General features: G+C 60.9%; 2 protein-coding genes across 3 annotated transcripts; one reads left to right on the top strand and one right to left on the bottom strand.

Moving 5' to 3' along the window:
* Positions 1-5,387: 5,387 nt before the first annotated feature.
* On the bottom strand, positions 5,388-12,773 carry OTOP2 (otopetrin 2). Its single transcript, XM_024554018.2, has 6 exons — positions 12,461-12,773; positions 11,740-11,876; positions 10,264-10,322; positions 9,673-9,806; positions 7,281-8,152; positions 5,388-5,558 (listed from the first exon to the last, which is right to left on the bottom strand). The coding sequence occupies exons 1-6, from the start codon at positions 12,771-12,773 to the stop codon at positions 5,388-5,390; spliced, it is 1,686 nt and encodes a 561-aa protein (XP_024409786.2).
* Positions 12,774-14,254: 1,481 nt separating this feature from the next.
* USH1G (USH1 protein network component sans) lies at positions 14,255-18,848 on the top strand. 2 transcript variants are annotated; one of them, XM_024553477.2, is made up of 2 exons: positions 14,255-14,418; positions 16,577-17,798. In XM_024553477.2, the coding sequence occupies exons 1-2, from the start codon at positions 14,255-14,257 to the stop codon at positions 17,796-17,798; spliced, it is 1,386 nt and encodes a 461-aa protein (XP_024409245.2). The 2 variants fall into 2 exon arrangements, with proteins under 2 accessions (XP_024409245.2, XP_053767676.1); XM_053911701.1 differs by lacking the exon at positions 14,255-14,418 and adding an exon at positions 18,655-18,848 and having other exon boundaries at positions 16,577-17,794.
* Positions 18,849-19,719: the final 871 nt, after the last annotated feature.

Raw genomic sequence — 19,719 nt, 5'->3', positions numbered from 1 at the left:
TCCATCCCTGCCCCCAACTGCTGTGTGATCTAGGGCAAATTATGCACCCTCTCTGGTTGGATCACTGGCAATAATAGCATCTGCCCATCTCCCACCTTCCAGGACTGGGGGAGGTCCAAACAGATCGGGGGTACGGGAACTCTTTGTGCTCCGCATTCACACAGGCTGTTTCCACTGGCTTGAGGACCGCCTCCTGCCTCCCCACCCCACTTCCTGATTCAGTGTCTGACCCTAAAATGGGATAATAAAGTCTGTCAGGGGAGCTAGGGGTGTCTGCTTTGTGCCTGGCCACTGAGTGGCTCCCACGTCTGTGACTTCTCACCACCAAAGGGCAGCTTGTGCCCTGCTGACTTCTGGGGGAATTTCATGCCGGAGTGAAAGAGCAAGTAGGTGCCCCGTATTGTCCTGACTGCCTAGCAGGGGACGGGTGCCTAGAGTGTGGTGTTGGAGGGGTCCTGAGGCTGCGGGCGGGCTCGGAGGGAAGGACACTGTGGTCAGAGATGACACTCTGTTAAGGACCCCGCTGGGTGTAGATGAAGTTGCTCTGGAAAGGTCTAGAAGATCCCCACCAGGTTCACAGCAGGAGTTTCTTCTGGGGAAGGGATGAGCGGCAGCAGTTTCATGTTCTAGTTTTTAAAAACACGTTACTTATGTAATTAAAAAATTGATTTTATTTAAGGGCTTAGGGGCAAACTTCTGGGGTTGATCCGCCATGTCTGCCACGGGTGTGGGGCAGGTTGGGGTCAGCATCAGTGCCCTGCCCTTGACTCTGACAGGACTGAGCCCCCCTGCGCCCCTCCCCTAACTCCATGAGTGCACCCAGCATGACACGGAGAGCGTCTCCCTCGTGCTGCTCCTGCCTCAGTGTCCCCAGGCTTTCCCTCAGGCCAACCCCTTTGTCACCTGTCTCTCGGACCCAGATCTAGGTCTCCCTGTACCTGCTGCTCAGGGCCGTGGCCTGGAGTCCAGCTTACCTCCCGGTGGACCTTTGGGTGCTCATTCCTTGTGGGACTGAGCTGTGTTAGAGAGGGGGTGCCCGCTGGTGTCGGACGCTGTCCTGATGGGAAGGCTTCTCCTGAGAGGACCCAGGAGGTTCCCTCATCAGCCCCTGCCCCCTGCCCAGGGGCCCTCCCTTGGTCCTGCCACTGCCCTCGCCTCCCTGGTGCTCTGGGCTCCGGGTTCACCGTGCTCACTGCACCCATTCCCAGGCTGCAGGAGGCCCCCTCCTCGCCCTCCCCTCACTGGTCCTTCCCCCAATCCCATGCCTGTCCATGCCATCCCACAAATTGCTCTTCGATCTTTCTTGGCCTCAACTGCTACCCTAGTCCAGAACCTCCTCCTCTCTCTCCTGGACTGGTCTCTTTCACTTAAAAAAAAAATTATTTACTCATTTTTAGAAAGGGGGAAGGAGAGAGAGAGGGAGAGAAGGAGAGAAACAGACAGAGAAAGACAGATTCGTTGTCCACCCATTAATGCATTCAGTGGTTGCTTCTTGTGTGTGTCCTGACTGGAGAGCGAACCCACAACCTTGGCATATCAGGACCATGTTCTAACCAACTGAGCCACTCAGCCAGGGCTCCTGGGCTGGTCTCCCTGCCCACCGTGCCTCTTTCCTATTGTGAGCCTTGCAAAGGCAACTAATTGCCCTCAGTATAAAGTCCAAACGGCTTAGCGTGCCCTCCCAAAATGAAACAAGGCAGGGTGTGTGGGCCTGTAGCACACGGAGTGCTCGAGGCCGGGTAGCTGCTGTCACCTCCTGATTGGGACTCCACTGACTCTCCAGCACTGTGGTCAGGATCCCTCGCCCACGGGCCCGGCCATCCTGCTGCCGTCCCCAGAATGCCCCTGCCTTTGCTTACCTCCCTGTCTGCCTGCACTCCACCCTTTGCCCATAATGCCCACTGCTTGCTTTCTCGCTGCCTGCAGCTTGTCCTTCGGAACCCAGAAGAGCCCCACCTCCTGTAAGAGGCCTCTCCTGCACCCCCGTGCTAAAACTGGATGAGGTGCCCCCTCTTGGTGCCCCCATGAGCCCCATACTTGTGTCTGGGGCATCACCTCTCACACCCCATTTTAATTAGCCGTGCTTTGCTCTGTCCCCCCCTTTGAACTCCAAGCTTCGGAAGCTTCAGACTTTCCCACACTATGGCCGCCAGGAGACCCTCACTTCGTTTGGTCTAAAAGGCCCCCCATCTACCACGTGCCGCCAGCTTGATGTTTATGCTTTTCTGGGGCAAGTAGAAGAGTAGAACTCGGTCCTCTTTTAAAGGTTCTGCATGATTTCCTCCCCCTTTCCTAGTCCTCCCCATCATTCTCACCCCACTTCTGTCCTCTCCCTGTCCAGCCCCTCATCACACTCAAGCGCCTGCCCCCCTCATCCATTCAGGCCCAGCCAGAGGGCCCCCACATTGCTCACATGGTCTGCTGCCTCCCACCCTCACTCCTGGAGTCCACTCTGCTTCCTGCCTCGCCTGCTTCCCCCTACCGCGGCTCTCACCCATCCTCACCAGCCACCTGAAGGGCCTGGCCTGGGAAGCCTTCTCTCTCTGCCCGGGCATCTATTGAGAGCAGGTGTGCACTGCCTGGTGAGGTGCTGTGGGCGTGGCTACCTCCGCCCAAGACCAGGAGCTCCTCCAGGGCAGAGACCAGGTCCTGCTTAACTCGATGCCCCCCGCCCCCCAAACTTGGCACAGCATGACACTCACCCAGAGTTTTCTGGGGAACTTCAGCACCAGAGCCATGGACAGAGACCCTTCCCATTAAACCTCCGCGGACACTTGCCAGACCACTGTACCTTTCCTTCTGGTCTCCCCTGCCCAGCTGGAGCAAGCCGGGGACCTGGGGACAACTCCCTGCTCCTTTGCTCCCAGCCCCGGCTGCTCCATCCCGCCGCTCTCAGAGTCTCCCCCACCCTCCCAAGGCGGGATAGCCTAATGACTAAGAGCCCAGATTCTGTCGCCTCCTACCAGCGTGAGCTTGGACAAATGACTCAGACTCTCTGCGCTTGGGTTTCCCCGTCTCTAAAGCAGAGCCACGACTATGGAATAGTACCTGGTGTGTAACGATTTCTTGAACAAATAAACGAAGGAACTAATGCATAATACTTACGTCGCAGGGTTCTATAAAAATTAAATGATTTAATTTATGTAAATAAATGTAGACCAGTGTCTGGTACCCAGAAATCTCTCAATGCTAGCCACGTGAGCATTTCCTTCCAGTTCTGTCAAATCCTAGAGAGGCTGGAAGGGTTGGGATTATTGGTGAATTTCGGGGCGGTTTTTGCTAGGACCGCAGGCCTAGAGGAGCCACTGGACGACAAGGTGCTGGTTCCTCTCCCTCCAGGGTCCTCACCAAACGGTCTCCGACTCCGGCCCGCGGGGCCCGACCCCCACCCCCCCCAGCCGCCACAGGCAGCCCTCGAGGCAGCAGAGTCAGTGGGGGAAGAGGTTGACGGGTCCACACCCCAGGGTCGCGGGAAGAGGACAGGGGCGCCGGGAACTGACAGGGAGGAACCTGTGCCCTTCGGCGCGACGCCTGTCCAAGGGAGGGCGCGCACCATGGGAAGTGGGCCCCTGGCCAGAGGCAGGCGGCGAAAGCCGTGCAGCCGTCGGGGCGCAGCGTCTGGAGCCGGCGCTCCAGCCGCCAGTGGTTGGTTCCCCGCAGTCCTCCCGCCTCCGTCCCTGCAGCTCCCAGTCCCTGAGCCCCGGGGGGAGGAGCAGGTGCGAGCGTCAAGGTGGGCTTGCCCGGAAGGTCCGGCCCGAGGTCCGAGGGCGCTTGCGCGCCGCCCTAAGGGTGCCCCCGGGGTGCCTTACCTGAGGCCTCGCCAGGCATCGCCACCAGCTGATCACTGACCGCGGGCGCAGCGTGGACCGTCCGCCCAGGTGAGGCGGCAGCGCCCCGACCGATGCCCCGACGCCCTCCCCCAGCGGGACTGCGCAGCCGCCGCTCCGGCTCAGCGGCCCATCGATTTTTCTGTTGACTTTGGGGATATCATTAATCCTCCGTTAATTGCCCCGCTGGGGGCTCAGGCCCGGACAGAGCAGCCAATAGCGAGGCGGCTGGACAGACGGGCCGGGCCGGAGGCGGTGCGGGCACGGGGCTCCGGGTCAGGGGACCCGCCGGAAGCCGCGGCCTCCGAGAGGGGTGGGGTGCAGTGTCCTTAGGCCCCCGGGTTGGACTTGCTGGGGTGCAGGCCACACCTCCCTCTGGCTTCCAGGCAGGGAATGGAACCCACTCAGCCCAGGCCCGCCCTGGCCTAGGCAAGGTCCAGGCACGTTTTCCTCTGAAGCCCCCACCCCAGGCCCCACCCCAGCCTGTTGGCCCCCTCCCCTGCCTCAGCTGGCCACCAGTTCTTCCTCCTCTTCTAGCTGTAGGGCCTCGTTCCTCCTCTCTGCTCCGTCTCAGGATCCCAGTCTGTCTCCTGCTGAGTCCATGGCTCTGCCCTTCCTAGAGGAGCCTCAGGGCCCCTGGGGAGTGGGGGCGGTGGGGAAGCTGAGGCCCAGGGTGTGGAGGTCAGTATCTCTGACTTCTCTGAAACTAGCACAGCTTGGTTTATGTCTGCGTTATACATTTGGGTTTCTGAAATATTTTACTCACAGGGGAAAAAAAAGTTCTGCTGTTTGAAAATCAGGGCTCTTAGCAGAACGGCCCTGGCCCTCTTTAGCTGTGTGACTCCCCAAGTCACGTGACCTCTCTGGGCCTCAGATTGCTTCTTTGTAACATGGTGGTTGCTGCTAGGTCAGCACTTCCTACCCTTTCCTGAGTCACGGAACACAGAAACAACAGGTGTCACTTGGGGATAAAGGGAAGAGGAAGGTGGCAGCCTGGGTACTCTGCCCGGCCCCTCCCAGCCTCCCGGGCCCAAGTCTGTAACTGGTTTGTCACTCGGCGGTGGCTCACCCAACGAAAAGCCTGAGACCTGAAAGTCTCCAGGGGCCCCTCCAGCTAGGACTCCCAGGACCCTCTCTGGTGACCGTCTCCTATGGGGTTGCTGAGACGGGACGGGGTGGGGGGAGACAGGGGTGCGCTGCGGGTCTCCCGGTTCCCACTCCAGGCAGCAGCACGGGCCAGGCCACAGGGCTGGGCTTAGGTGAGGAGCTGAGGCCACGGACAATTCCAGGTCTTATCCGGTCCTGGATATCCCGGCTTCAGGAGGGGCGGGGATCTCCCTGCCCCATCGCCCCATGCACCAGGGTCACGCTGGGGTACATGAGCATGTCCTGGTTGCGATTTAAACACACCCGGGAAGAGAACGTTTGTGAAAATTCCCCGCTGGGGCCATCGGGGAACAGGTGGCAACGTGGCAGTGACTGCCGGCTGGGGGCTCATTCCTGAGGGTCTCGGTGTGGGCACACGAGCTGAGTCCCCTCTCCATGGGGCTGCCAGGGGCTTCAGGACAGCACGTAGACTTCCAGCAGGCTGGAGACTGCATGCATGCGGTAGAAGATGCCGAACGGCAGGCAGATGTTGACGATGGCTGCCCAGAGGGAGTAGCCATAGAAGTCCACCTCCACCTTGTTGCTGAAGTGAGGGCGGGCCCCGAAGGCAGGCATGATCCACAGCTGCGGGACAGAGGGCGGGTCAGGACCTGGCTGGACGGGGTCACACTAGTGGGCTTTGCAGGGGGTCCCAGCCCTCTAGTTTGGTGGACAGCAAGGCCTAGGTGTTGCTGTATGGGGACCTCACTTCAACTTGCCCTCCCGAGGCTGAGGGCGACCCTGAGATTGCACTTCCTCCCTCAATGGGGTGCCCTGCTGGTGGAGTGGAGGGAGGGGGAAGAGGCTTCAGGAGATGACATGAAAACTGGACGGAAATTTAGCAATGACTAAATCAGGAGCTCTCTCCTGGAGAGATGTGTGGCAGAATCAGACAGGCCCAAGGCAGGGGCAGGGGTCAGGGTCCAGCCAGAAAGTGCTGGGGCAGGGTATGGGGTAAAAAACAAAGGCTTCTAGGCTAACCTCACACTTTCCCTCCCCAATTAACTGCGTCCTTGGGCACGCCCCTCTCTCAGCCTGTTTCTGTCCCAGGAAGTGAAGGAGTTGGAGGTGATGCTCTCGCAGTGGATCCAGGCTCAGACACCTGGAGCAGAAACAGCCCCCAAAGGTGACTCCCAGCTGTGGGCTGGGCGGCACGAAAGCTGGCTCAGGGTATGATGTTTGAGCCTCACTCATTCCACCGCTAGGTCTGAGATTGCCGGTCACTCTTTTACGGGGGGAGGGGGGCGGAGGAGTTACCTGCAGGACGGGCAATATTTACAACGGAAATTTCACTAAGAACGGTGGGTTGTTGGTGTATTTCGTGTGGACGACACTGGGGTGGAATTCTGTCTGGCGATGTTTTATATTGACGTTCCCACCTCAAGGCTGTTTCTCTGTCACAAGTACAGGCTGGCTTGAGTGTGGTTGGGAGCGTAATAATATGGGTATAATAATTTATAGTTTTAATTTGAACATTTTCACCTACAATGTCACATGGTGCACCTGAGTGTGACATTGTTATGATACAGTATTACATGCTTATGATTTTGTGATTAAAAAGGGGCGTCACTTGTGCCGGACCCTATAATTTTATTTTTCTGTTGGCTATAGCTAGCTGAAAGGGCTGTTTCCATATTGAGCGAAATTTCTTTAGAGGAGGGTGTGGGAGGTACTCGTGGACACAGGTTTCTGTATGAGGGAGTGCCCCCGGGGATATGTGGACACTGTCGGGTGGGAGCCACTCGAGGAGTGTTTCCCTGAGGTGGTGCTCCTTTGTGAAGAGTGTTTTTCGTACATGGCGGTAGTTGTGTGGGGCGAAGCCTGTTGCATCAGGCACTTCGCTGAAACCCTGGGGAGGGGCTGGCTGTGGTGGGCGCCCCCTTCCTGGCTAGCCCGACGCTGCACTCTGCTATCCCGCTGCTCACACTTACGCTGGTCTCCGCTACTTCCTGCTGCTGCTCCAGTTATTCAGGGCAGCGGGCTGGTCACAAGTTCGCAGCAGCAGTCACACCTCCCACATGGTGGGGGGAGGGCCCCCACAACCCCCTCTCACCTCTGCCCAGCCCCCATGCCAGCAAACCCTGAGACCCCTCCAGCCTTGGCTGCTGCATGGATGCCAGGCCGCTAGGACTTCATTCTCTGTGTGCCCTGAGACGCTGTTCGCCTGGGGGCTGCACCCGACCCTCTCTGAACCTATCCTTCTTCTAACTGCTGGGGCAAGACAGAGAAGGGCAAGTGAATGAACCTGGAAGAACCTCCTTCCTGGCCTTCCCTCGCCCAGCCCACACCTCTCCCCCAGGGACTCACGATGATGTTGCAGAGCAGGAGAAAGAGAGAAATGTCCTTCAGGCACCGACGTCTCCAGTGGCTCCTGGGGGCCAAGACGACGGCCATGGCTTCCTGAGGGCCCTCTGGGCTGGAGCCAACCAGCCTGGGGACGGGTGGGCAGGCAGGCAAGGTGTGGAGGGCGTCCAGGTTGGCAAAGGTAAGGCAGGGTTCCTTGGGAGGGGCAGCGTGAGGCTCAGCCCCAGGTGGGCCCCGGTGGAGGCTCTCGATGATGAACGCGTTCTGGAAGGTGTGCTGCGCAATCATGAGCAGAGCGTGGGCTAGGTTGAGCGCGCCCAGCATGCCCCTGGGCGTGCCCACGACCACGGCTACAATAGAGTAGTAAGAGATGGCGTACTGGCCCAGGGCGGCGCCCATCAGTAGGGCCACGTCCAGGGTGCGTGTGGGGTTCTTATGGTGGTCCATGGCCCGGCGGTCAAAACGGTAGATGACCGAGCCACTCAGGCTGACCAAGGTCATGAGCCCTAGACAGACGATGTTGAAGCTGTAGTAGGTGACCAGGGCCTGCTGGCTGTGGCCCCTCTCCCCACTCACTCGGACCTCATATATGACGAAGACGGCTAGCCCTGCGATAAGGAGCATCAGGCCCAGGACTGGGCCAGCGAAGAACGTCTCCCGGAAGAGGCTGACTGGGGACGGGTCGTGGCCGTGGCCGTGGGCAGAGGAAGCCAGCATCCTGCCCACGTTTTTCCACATGACGTAGAGCATGGTGGAAGCGAAGAGGCTGTACTCGATGTTGAAGGGATACAGGTAGAAGTAGCCCTGCTGGAAGATCCTGCAGGTGACCGTGTCGCACGGGCAGTCTCCTCCGAGCTGGCCGCCCGCGCGCTCCGCTGTGGACAGAGGGGCACAGAGCGGCACTGCCCTCGCACCTCCCTGGAGGCGCCCCATCGGAAGAACCTCACCCCCGGACTGCGGCCTTCGGAAGGGCAGGGTCGCTGTGCCACATTCACCACTGCATCCCCAAACGCCTGTGCTGCCCTCGGTGTGCTCGTTCACCCCGCCATCATCGCCTGAACACCTACCGTGTGCCAGAGACCGTGGGACGCATCGGTAAACAATAGCCCGTGCTCGGTAAAAAGAAAAAATCTGAACCACAAAACTGCCTGCTTCGCCCCATTCCACTCCTTCAGGGAAACACCGCCCACCTGTCCCCACCGGTAATGACCCCTGGCTCCCTGACATAGGCGAGGTTCTGGTCCTGAGAGAAGGTGGCCCTCTCGGGAACCCCTGAAGTTCCAGCTTCCTCTGATGCAGCCCAGAAAGTGAGCTGCTGTGCCCAGGCCTGGGCCACGACCTCCGTGCCCTCGGCTTGTACCGCACTAAGAGGAGTCTCGTGCTGCACCTAGAAGGTGCCCTGCAGGAGGCTCGGCAAACATCTCTTTGGGTCTCCACAACTGTCCCAGCTGATTTTGCAGATGAAGAAGCTGAGGCTCACAAGGCAAAGTGACTTGTGATGGCAGAGCTAACTCCAATGACCTGCCTCGGAACCCCGGGACAGGTGCCTCCCCAAGCATGCCTCTGTGCACCCCACAGCTCCTACACATTCAGTTGCCCTCCCCGCCCCCGACCCCCCAGGTTGGGTTTAGGCACCCTCAGGAACTCTCTGTATGCAAAAAGCGGCCCTCTGTCAATCCTGCTGGCCTGGGTCTCCTGGGGGCTGGGCCCATGCTCTCCCTTCTTGGGCCCCCGCACTGGGTGTGTGAATAGGTCTTCGGGCATAGTCTGGTCCCAGCTAGCAGGGGGCCTAGAGAGGTCCAGAGAAGTAGGACCAGGGGGGACTGTGGACCCCATCCTTGCTCGGATAGCATTGCGGTCAAAAGCAAAGGTGGGTCTGAGCACTAGTTGTCCAATTTCAAGCGCCGTGGCCTTGGGAAAGCTGCATCGCCTCGCTATGCCTTAGTCTCTTCAGCTGTAAAATGGGAATATTGCTATCACCCACCTCGTAGGAAGGGTGCGAGGCTTAAGAGCCTCAGCACAGCACCTGACATGTAGAGCTCAGCAGACTGTCACTGTCACCGTGCCAGCGTCCGCTCACCAGGCGCTCCACTTGACCCCACGCTTCTGCCATCGAGCCACCGCCTCCCTCCTCTCGCCCCAGTTCCATCACACTTGCCCTTTCTTCCTGGAGCCCAAGTCCCTTCTTTAGTGTCATGGAGACCTGAACATGGGGGCCAAGACCACACCCTCCAGGATGAGAAGGTGCCCCCGACACTCCCCCTCCAGGGTCATCCACACCCACATGTCAGAGTCAGAGCCTGGCGCAGGAGGAGGCCGACTCTACAGGGGAACCAGTGCCCAGCCTGGGGCCCAGCAGTGGAAGGGCCAGGGGCCACCCAAAGGGGGCACTCACGGTCAAGAGCACGGTGGGCGTGGCTGGCGTTGCCGGGCGCGGTGCTGTGGAAGGAGGCCTGGTGCACCGACTCGTCCACCACGGCTGCCATCCAGACCGCCAGGTTGGTGGTGAGAGTGAACATGAGGCCACACCTGTTTGCAGAGGCCGAGCAAAGAGGCCCGTGAGAGTCTGGCTCACCTGGGGTCCCCGGCAAGGTGGAGAGAGTGCTGGGGAGCTACAGTGGACACAGCATTGAGAAACAAGCAAGCAGTCGGGCCCCCGTGTGAACAGGAAGCTGAGTTTGGAGGGATGCAAGGCTGCCTGGGGGTCTCTAGGGGCTCAGCCTCCACTGCTCCCTCTCCTAGGGAACAGGATGAATAGTGCACTAAACAGCCCATCCCACCAAAGCACATGTGTGTGCACACCCACGCACACACGTGCACACCATTGCCCAGAGTGATGGAAATCAGGCTGATGAAGCAAGGGGGCTTTGGCTGAAACCCCACCTAAGGGGCAGAGAGAGGACCCCTGCCTCAGGTTGGAGACCCCCACCTCTCATGCACAGGGAGCACGGGCGTGCTGGGCATGGCCCCTGAGCTGTGCACTCACCGGGTCAGATCCAGGTGGACGTGAACACAGTCTTTAGCAGAGACCCAGAGGAAGTAAGTCTGTGTGGAGAGAGAGTGGTGAGGTCTTTCACTCGGCAGAGCAACTATAGCTAAGAAGTGCCCATGTGCACGCCCAGCATTCAGTCCTCTCTGCCTCCAAAGCCCTCCTGCCAAGTCACTATGTTTATTTTAGCTTTACAAAGTGAGAGCGGGAGCAATTGTGTGGAACAACCCAGAGAAACTAGCACTCTTTTCTTTAATAATTTGCAAAATGGCACCTGTAAAACACTTTGGTCCTGGAGTTTGTTTATTGCAGGATAGAGGTCTGGTAGAGTTTTGGGTGTCTGGTTATTTATTCCTGGGGCAAGGCCAGCCCCAGGCTAGGTCTTGTCCAAGGGGGAAAGAACCTCGGGTGGCGTCTCACTCAAAGTGGCAGCATCCAGCACCCCACCTCCATCCTGCGGAGCCCTGCAAGGCCTGGCTCTCACCCAGCTGCCAACAAACCCTTACCGTGTGGAGTATCTGCATTTTCCTTGTATCTGAGTATTCTTCAAACCCGTAAAATGTAAGAGACTAAAACTATACCAATTTCAAAGTCATGAATGTGTTGAATTATGGAAAATGGGCCGCAGGGATGATGTTTGTGTGGGGGTAGCTGTACCCATGGTCATTCTAGTCTTCCAGGGCTGGGGTCTGCTCTGCTCCCACATAAGGCCACTGCTCCCTCTCCTAGGGAACAGGATGAATAGTGCACTAAACAGCCCATTCTCAGCTCAGTAGGAAGATCTTTCAAAATGTTATTTATGCAGTAAATAAAAATATATGTATTTGGTCCTGGCTGGCATGGCTCAGTGGATTGAGCACCCGCCTGCAAACCAAAGGGTCGCCGGTTCCCAGTCAGGGCACATGCCTACATTGCGAGCCGGTCCCCAGGAGGGGATGCGTGAGAGGCAGCCACACACTGACATTCCTCTCCCTCTCTTTCTCCCTCCCTTCCTCTCTCCCTAGTAAACAAAAAAAAAATCTTTAAAAATATGTATTTGAATGTGTTTGAAACCCCCAGGTGCAGCATACCCTATTTCCTGAACAAATTCAGAATATCGCAGCCGTGGTTCAGGCAAACTGGCCATGTCTGCAGCAGGACCCTGGGCTGAGACCGATGCCCTCTATGGGCCCCCAGGGAGGGCAGGCCAGGTTCTAGGGTCACTGCCACAAGTCACACCTCTTGGGTGTTAAGAAGTGGCACTGCTCGGGTCGAAATGAAATCACAGGGCTGCTAAGTGGGCACTCCCATTTGGATAGTACTTCCTTACCAAGTACTTCCAGAGGTATGGACTCGTTTGATCTCCTCTACAGCTTGTCTCCACCTTATCGGATTGCTCAGGGCAGAAAAAGAGTGGAGCTCGGGTCTCCTGACCCCACCCCAGGTGTTGGGTCCTGTCCGCCGCACCCAAGGACACACCTCGCACCCACTTGCCTGGATGATGACAAACACAGCCTGGGCGAGAGGGTGCAGGATCTTGATGGCTGACTGGCACCCGAAGAAACTGGAGTAGTAGCCGGTCTTGAAGACATCCATGACCAGGGTGCAGATCCCAAACAGCACCAGCCCACCTGGGAAGGGGGTTTGGGGGGTGGGGCAGGGCAGAGAGGCAGGAGAGGAGGCTTATGGATCCGAGGATAGATGGCTAGATGAGTGATTGGTTGGGTGAGTGGGTAGAGGAATGGATGAATGGGGTGGGATAATGCATGGGTGGGTGGACAGATGGATGGATGGGCTGGGATAATGGATGGGTGGATAGATGGATGGATGGATGGGTGGGTGGATGGAGGTATGAGTGTATGATTGAATGGGTGCATAGAGGGATGTCCCATTGGGCCCCATCTCTTTGAGGCTAAATAGATAAGGGGAGGGGTCCTAGATGGCCCCTTTCAGCGGCAGCTCTCACCTGTTTTCTGCTCTCCATCAGAGGCTCTCCCACGACCACCCTTTCTTGATCTTTAGACAGGGCAAAGAAGTTCGCCTTCACCCCTCCTCCAGGACCCTCTCCCTTCCTCTTCTTGCCCACCTGTCCCTCAGCCACATCTAGTCTCGTCGGGGGAACTTCTAACCCCTCTCCCTCCACCACGCACTCCACAATTCCTGGGAGACCCCCAGCTTCCAGCCCCCTGCCTGGCCCACCCCACCTTCCCCGCACCTCTGAGCCAGATAGGGCCAGCGTGCGCATCCCGGTAGGGGACCGCCTCCGGGCCGCGCACGGTGCGGAGGAGGTAGAAGAGGATCCAGAGCGCGGCGAGCAGCATCATGGTGGTGAGCAGAGCGAACACGTCGGTGTCGTACACCGCCACCTTGTTGAAGGCACCGCCGCTGACGAGCGCGCAGGCGAGGAGCAGCGCGTTCGCGGCCAGCAGCACCGACAGCAGACGGCCGCCCTTCTTCCACACCTCGCGGGGGCCCGCCCGCGGCGCCGGCCGGCTCTCCTCGGGGCGGGCGGCGGGATCCTCGGACATGGCAGGGCGACTGGAGGGTCCTGCTGGGATCACTGTGCGGAAGGAGCGAGCGGGACCCCGGGCTCGTTCCCCCATCTTATCCCTAGATTTGGGGGCGGGGGGATTTCTAACTCAGAGCGGGCTGCGGTGACCGAGGAAGCTCTGGGAGTGGGGAGGAGAAAAGCTGAGACCGCCCGCGTCCAGCGGCGGCAGCCCTGTCGGACCCCGGGCAAGGCCTCCACTCCCCAAATCCGTGGGCCCCCTGGCCCAGGGCACCCACCTGGCTGCGCCGGGAGCCCGCGCCGAGCTGGCGGTCGGAGGGCGGCGAGCGTCTCCTCTCTCCCACGCCGGGCTGCACGGGCGCTTTGGAGCGGGGCGGGCAGAGTGATTTACAGCCCGGGGAGCTCGGCTCCACCAACCTCTCTGTCCCACTCACATGATCCATCTTTTCTCCAAGCTGAATTTAGGGAAGGGCGCGCGGGAGCCAGATGAGGCGAGGTTTATATTCGGTAACAGGCGCCCCCCCTGGTCCGCCGCCTCCCCGTCACCTCCGCGGGGCCAGGCTCGGGCGCGGCCCCGCACTGCGCCACCCAGAGGGCACCCCGCCCGCGCCGCCCACCGCGCCCTGGCACCCCGCGATCCTGGCCGCCGGGAGCCCCGAGAACTTGGGCTCGAAGACGACCCCAGGGCCCGTCGGCACTGCAACGCTCTCGGTGCGCCCTATACCTTTGTGCTCCTCTGTGGCTGCCCCAAGATCTGGACCCCCGCGCCCCTTTCCCCGACAGCCTTCCTTTGATCTAAGTTCCTTCCTCCTCTGTCCCTGCCCCTCCCCTGCTCCGCGGGCGGGCGGCGGCGGAGTTCGGCTCGGGTACGCGGCTCCCGCGGCGCCGAGTCCGCGCCCGGTCTTCTAGCGCCCCCTGCTGGAAGGCCTCTTGCCGACGCCCGGGGACGCGTGGGGACGGCGGGTTCCACCTGCGGACTGGCCGGCGGTCGGTCGTAACACCCCGCATAGACCCCCTGTTCGGGGGCCAGGACTGCCCGCAGACACCCTTCCCCAGCCCTCGGCCCGCTCCTTTGACGGGTGGAGACGTCGGAAGGCGCGCCCTTGGGCTCCAGTGAGGACAGCCCTCGGGCTGTGCCCGGACTGGTCTTCACAGGGCGGGGCGCTGGGGGGGCACTTTCGGAGAGAGGGCAGGGCCTTGCCCCGTCACCCCTGAGCTCTCGGGACAGGGTGTTTAGGACCCAGGGGCAGCCCGGGGGCGGCTCCCCGGCCGCAGGAGATCCTCCCCCCTCCCGCCGGTGAGCGGCTCAGATGTCGGAGCAGCTCGCGGCGGCTCTGGCGTTCGGCACCCTCCGTCTGCGGCAGCGGGGGCTGGCAGCCCCGGCCCCTGCCCCTGCCCCTGCCCGTCCCCCAACCCCATGCCTCAGTCCTAACGCCGACACCCTCCCCCGCGGGGGGCCTTTCCCCGTGCCCCCTGCCCGCCCTGTCCGAGTCCGGAGCCATGAACGACCAGTACCACCGGGCGGCCAGGGACGGCTACCTGGAGCTCCTCAAGGAGGCCACCCGGAAGGAGCTGAACGCCCCCGACGAGGATGGCATGACCCCCACCCTCTGGGCTGCCTACCACGGCAACTTGGAGTCCCTGCGCCTCATCGTGAGCCGGGGGTGAGTATGCAGGGGATGGGGAAGAGAGCCTCAGCGCCCTGAGACCCTTCCCCAGATTCCAGAGCACCCTCTCCTCTGAGCCACTCCCTTCCCCGGCCACAGACCCTAAGGTGGGACCTTGCAGCCTGGCAGTCGTGGGAAGGAGGGGAGCACAAGCGGAGGCGCGTGACACCTGTGACCTGGATATGGGGCTAGGGGAGGAGGACTAGGATTTGGGGGTTCACCATTGTGGGAGCATCTGCAGAGTGAGGGGAAGGTGGGAGTGTGGGAGAGGTCTCCTGGGTGGGTGGCACCTTGAAGCAAGTGTGAGAGGCACACTTGCTTCAGGGTGCCACCAAAGAACAGGAGAGAAGGTGCAGAGCCTCAGTGGGGTCAGGGTGGGACTAGGAAAGGAGGGGCTCCTCACTGCCCGCCCCCAGCCAGGGAGCCAAAGGGCTCTCCCAGCAGCACCCCGTCCTCCTAGGCTCAGGCTCACACTGTGTCCCCTGCTCATTGCTGGGATTTATGGGCACTGTCCACAGTACCAAATGTCACTGCGTTCAGCCACTCCACAACTCCCTTCGTGCCCCTCCCCCACCAAAGGCTGCCTCACCCTCCCTTTGGAGCTGTCTAGAGGGAGGGCTGGGCCCACAGTCCCGATGTCAGGGCCTGGGAAGGGGTTCAGAGGTAGCAGTTGAGGAATGCAGTGTCCAGGCACACTGGAGGGGCTCCTGGGGCAGAATGACACCATGGATGACTTCCCCGCCCCCTGCAGATTTAGAAAAAGAAGTCAGGTTGAACTGGACACCAGGGCAGCCTGGGCAGAGACAAGAGTGGACGAGATGCCCTGGGAGGACCAACATGCACATCTCAGGCCCGGGGAGGTCATGGTGCAGGGCCTGGCCCCCGCTGGCCCTGGTGCTGGGTGCTGGCCTGTGGCCTGAACGTGTGGTGGATGGGGGAAACCCCCTGCCCTCCCTTGGTGGCTGTCCCCCCGGCAGGGTGGGGGCAGCCCCTAAGACCAGGCAGCTGAGCCATGTTCCAAGTGGTCAGACTGGTCCCTCCCCACACCAAGAGGGCACACAGTGACCCTGCCCTCCTGCCCCCACCCTCAGAGAGACTCAAGCCCCCCCACCCATCCCCAACTCCCACGGGGGGCAAGGGCTGGTGTTTAGGTGTGGACACCAGATGCCAAGCAGTCCCTCCCACCTTGTCCTGCAGGACTTGGTGACTAGTAGGGGAAGTGAGGAGGGGGCTGTTCAGGAGCAGTAATGACAAAGGGGTGATTCTTCCTCCAGCCCTGCTGGGTGGCCTTGTGGCCTCATTAGCAGGAGGCTGAGGCGCTGAGCTAGGCCCCTGAGTGAGGGAGAGTTTGGAGCAGCCAGTGGAAGGGTGCCCACGGGGAACACAGCCTGATGTCGAGGGTGTTGTAGGGGGCTGCGTGGGCTCCCTGGACAGGTCCAAGCCAGCCTGTCTCACAGGGCTCCCAAAGATGGGGCGGCAGGGACGCAGAGGGCGGCTGGGCCCAGGTTGCAGGCTTCCCCCCTCCTCTCCTCTAGTGCTGGCTGCCCCCACGCTCCCCTCCTGGCCCAGGCCAAGACCCGACACCTCCTGTCACACTTGGGCTTGCCAGGCCTGGCCCCGCTCCCTGCAGACATGGCCGTGCCCGCCACCACGCAGGCACTCTTCTCCCTCACGCACTCACTCAGGCCCAGGCTCGGCACACACCGCCCTCTCGGCCTCTTTCACGGTCACTCCCGCACACGCAGCCACGCTCCCCACCGCATCTGCCTAGAGACCCAGACTCACCCTGGCCCACCACCTCTCTGGGCCAGCTCCCCACTAGGCCCCATGAATAATTCACTCCTTTCTCTCTGGGCATCAAATATTTATCCCCTGAGATTCCCAGCCCTCAGTTCTCTTGGGGAAGGCCCCGCCTTCTCTGTCGCCCCACCCCCCGCAGTGCCTGGGGCCATTTTGCCCCTGGGCTCACTCCACCTCTGTCTGGTAGCTCAGAGCTGCACATCCCCGAGTTGGAGTAGAGCTCTGAGGCCGGCGGGTCCCTCTGCTGTGCTGGGGGAGGCTGACCCAGGCAGAGAGCTCCCCACACCTGCAGCCACTTCGGCTGCTGCCTGAGCTGAGATGGCTCATCGCCCCTCTCCACGTGTTCGCACCGCAGGGGTGACCCGGACAAGTGTGACATCTGGGGCAACACGCCCCTGCACCTGGCAGCTTCCAATGGTCACCTGCACTGCCTCTCCTTTCTGGTGTCCTTCGGGGCCAACATCTGGTGCCTGGACAATGACTACCACACCCCGCTGGACATGGCCGCCATGAAGGGCCACATGGAGTGCGTGCGCTACCTGGACTCCATCGCGGCCAAGCAGAGCAGCCTCAACCCCAAGCTGGTGGGCAAGCTGAAGGACAAGGCCTTCCGCGAGGCGGAGCGGCGCATCCGCGAGTGCGCCAAGATGCAGCGCAAGCACCACGAGCGCATGGAGCGGCGCTACCGGCGCGAGCTGGCTGAGCGCTCCGACACGCTCAGCTTCTCCAGCCTCGCGTCCAGCACCCTGAGCGGCCGGCTGCAGCACCTGGCGCTGGGCAGCCACCTGCCCTACTCGCAGGCCACGCTGCATGGCACCAACAGGGGCAAGACCAAGATCCAGCGGAAGCTGGAGCGGCGCAAGCAGGGCGGCGAGGGCACCTTCAAGATATCAGAGGACGGCCGCAAGAGCGTGCGCTCGCTCTCCGGCCTGCAGCTGGGCAGCGACGTGATGTTCGTACGCCAGGGCCCCTACGCCAACCCCAAGGAGTGGGGTCGCTCCCCACTCCGGGACATGTTCCTCTCCGATGAGGACAGCGTCTCTCGTGCCACACTGGCGGCCGAGCCTGCCCACTCGGAGGTCAGCACCGACTCAGGCCACGACTCCCTGTTTACCCGTCCCGGCCTGGGCACCATGGTGTTCCGCAGGAACTACCTGGGCAGCGGGCTGCACGGGCTGGGCCGTGAGGACGCGGCGCTGGACGGCGCGGGCACGCCGCGGGGACGGCTGCAGAGCTCCCCCAGCCTGGACGATGACAGCCTGGGCAGTGCCAACAGCCTGCAGGACCGCAGCTGCGGGGAGGAGCTGCCCTGGGACGAGCTGGACTTGGGCCTCGATGAGGACCTGGAGCCCGAGACGAGCCCGCTGGAGACCTTCCTGGCCTCCCTGCACATGGAGGACTTCACCTCCCTCCTGCGGCACGAGAAGATCGACCTTGAGGCGTTGATGCTGTGCTCAGACCTGGACCTCCGGAGCATCAGTGTCCCGCTGGGGCCCCGCAAGAAGATCATGGGGGCCGTGCGGAGGCGGAGGCAGGCGCTGGAGCGCCCACCTGCCCTGGAGGACACGGAGCTGTGAGTGCCTCAGCCTTGGGGTTGGGGGAGACGGGAGCTGGGGGGTCTGCCTTTCCGGGAAGTGGGGGATGACACCACATTTCATAAACCTAAGTCACCAGCAGTTACAAGAGGCCCCTACTTGTTTTCTTCACCCCCAGTTCAGAAAAAGAAGCTGCGATTTGCAAGTGAGACAATGCTTTCTTGTCACAGCGAATATAAAATGCACCTCGATTTTGGACGTGTCGAAGTGTGGGAGAAGGGGTGTCTTAGTCTGGATGAGACACAGCAGCCCTGTCATCACAGCTGGGATGTTTTGAGCTGCCCCTCCCCCCATGTCCTGGGTGCTGGAGATGCCCTTGCCGGTGTTCTCGATTTTAACCTTCCCAATCCCCCAGCGTAGGGGCTGTATCATCCCATTATCCAGGCAGGCAAGTGGAGGCTCGGAGGGTTAGAGTGCTCCCCCCCAGGGCCTGTTGCTGCTGGTGGCAGAGCTGGGCTTGATCCCTGGACTTTAAAGCCTAGGGACTGGGTGACTCCTGCAAAGGGTAGAATTGTCACGTTCAAAAAGCCATCACAGGAGCTCAAGGCTGCTGCCATGCTGGCCATGCTGTGGCCCACCCCTGCCTTGACCCCTTCCTTGCAGCATCCCACAGGCCCTTTTGGTATCTGTGGCCTTCATCCTACATGCCTGGGCAGGGGTGGCTGTTGGAGGCAGTCTGCCTTAGAGTTTGGGGTATGGTGTGGGCACTCTTAGGCAAGTGTCCCCATTTTGGACCATCAGCCTGCCCAGAGATGGTGAGGTGGTAAAATGGCTAGTCTTGGTTTAAAATGTCTCAAAGGCTCTCATCTGAGGTCTGTTTCTGTCTCTGTCTCCACAGATAACAGGGGGCTTCTCCCCCCCAAGACCAAAATGAATTGCAAGTTGCCACAACCCACGGTGGGGCCACGGAATCCTCACAGTTGCCAGCCCTGCAGTCCCCGGGCCCCTCCCCAGGGGAAAGGACCATGTGGGTCGTCTCCCTTGAAACCCTTCCCACACTCGGAAGCAGAGGGTATGGCCTGGAGGCACCCGGATGGGTCCTGCAGCCCTTGAGCCACGCCCATCTGAGTGGCCCTAAAGGACATGGGGATTTGCAGGGGGCCAGAGGAAAGGCGGAGGTCACCAGGCCCCCGGGGACTAGATGACAGGCCCCTGAGACCTGGGTGGGAGTGCATGTGTTAGACGTGGGCACAGACCATCCCAGGGCCACTGTCTGCCCCACCCCTGCTCTGAGGGTCTCGTCCTGCTCAGGCTGGACACTTGCGTACTGCCTATACTCTTGTGAAGGGAAGAATTTGAGCTGCCTCCCCTCCCCCCATAACCCCAGAGAAGAGGTTCTGGCTAAACTCTTCAGCCAAATGCCCTGACTTGAGTCCCCAGCCCCACCCCTAGCACAGCCAGTTCCCTTCTCCTCCCCGCATTGGCCATGCTGGGGCATTGGAGGGCCAGGCTGGAGTGTGTGTGGGGGGGTGACCGGTAGCTCACCCTGGGGTGGGGTCCAGCCTGGCTCTGCCCTCCCTCCCCTGTTCTCCCTTACCCTCCCTCTCCTTGGCTGAGTAGCCTGGCCCCCCAGGGACCCCAGAGGGTCAGGGCAATAGACACAAAGGTGCTAGAGTAACCGGCTGCAGTATTATGGCCCCCAGGCCTGAGACCAGTGGGGACTGGGCAGGGTAGGGCGTCCAGCCCACCGTGTGTGGTCCTGTCATGTAGACACTGGAGCAGCCTGAGGATGGGGGTTATCTGAGCTGTTGATGGTCCCCAGGTCCCAGGGCTCTTTGTGCCTGTGTTGGGGGTTGGTGGGCGGATTTCCTTCAAGGCCTGGAAGTGGCTGCGTGTCCCGCACGAATAGTGGGTAAGCGAGAGCAGCATGCACCTCTGCTACGTGATGGTGTTGAGTCCTGGA

The sequence above is a fragment of the Desmodus rotundus genome, chromosome 9, assembly GCF_022682495.2.
Source record: "Desmodus rotundus isolate HL8 chromosome 9, HLdesRot8A.1, whole genome shotgun sequence".
Taxonomy (NCBI): Eukaryota; Metazoa; Chordata; class Mammalia; order Chiroptera; family Phyllostomidae; genus Desmodus; species Desmodus rotundus.
Note: the sequence above shows the minus strand (reverse complement) of the source record. Positions and strands in the feature narration are given on the sequence as shown.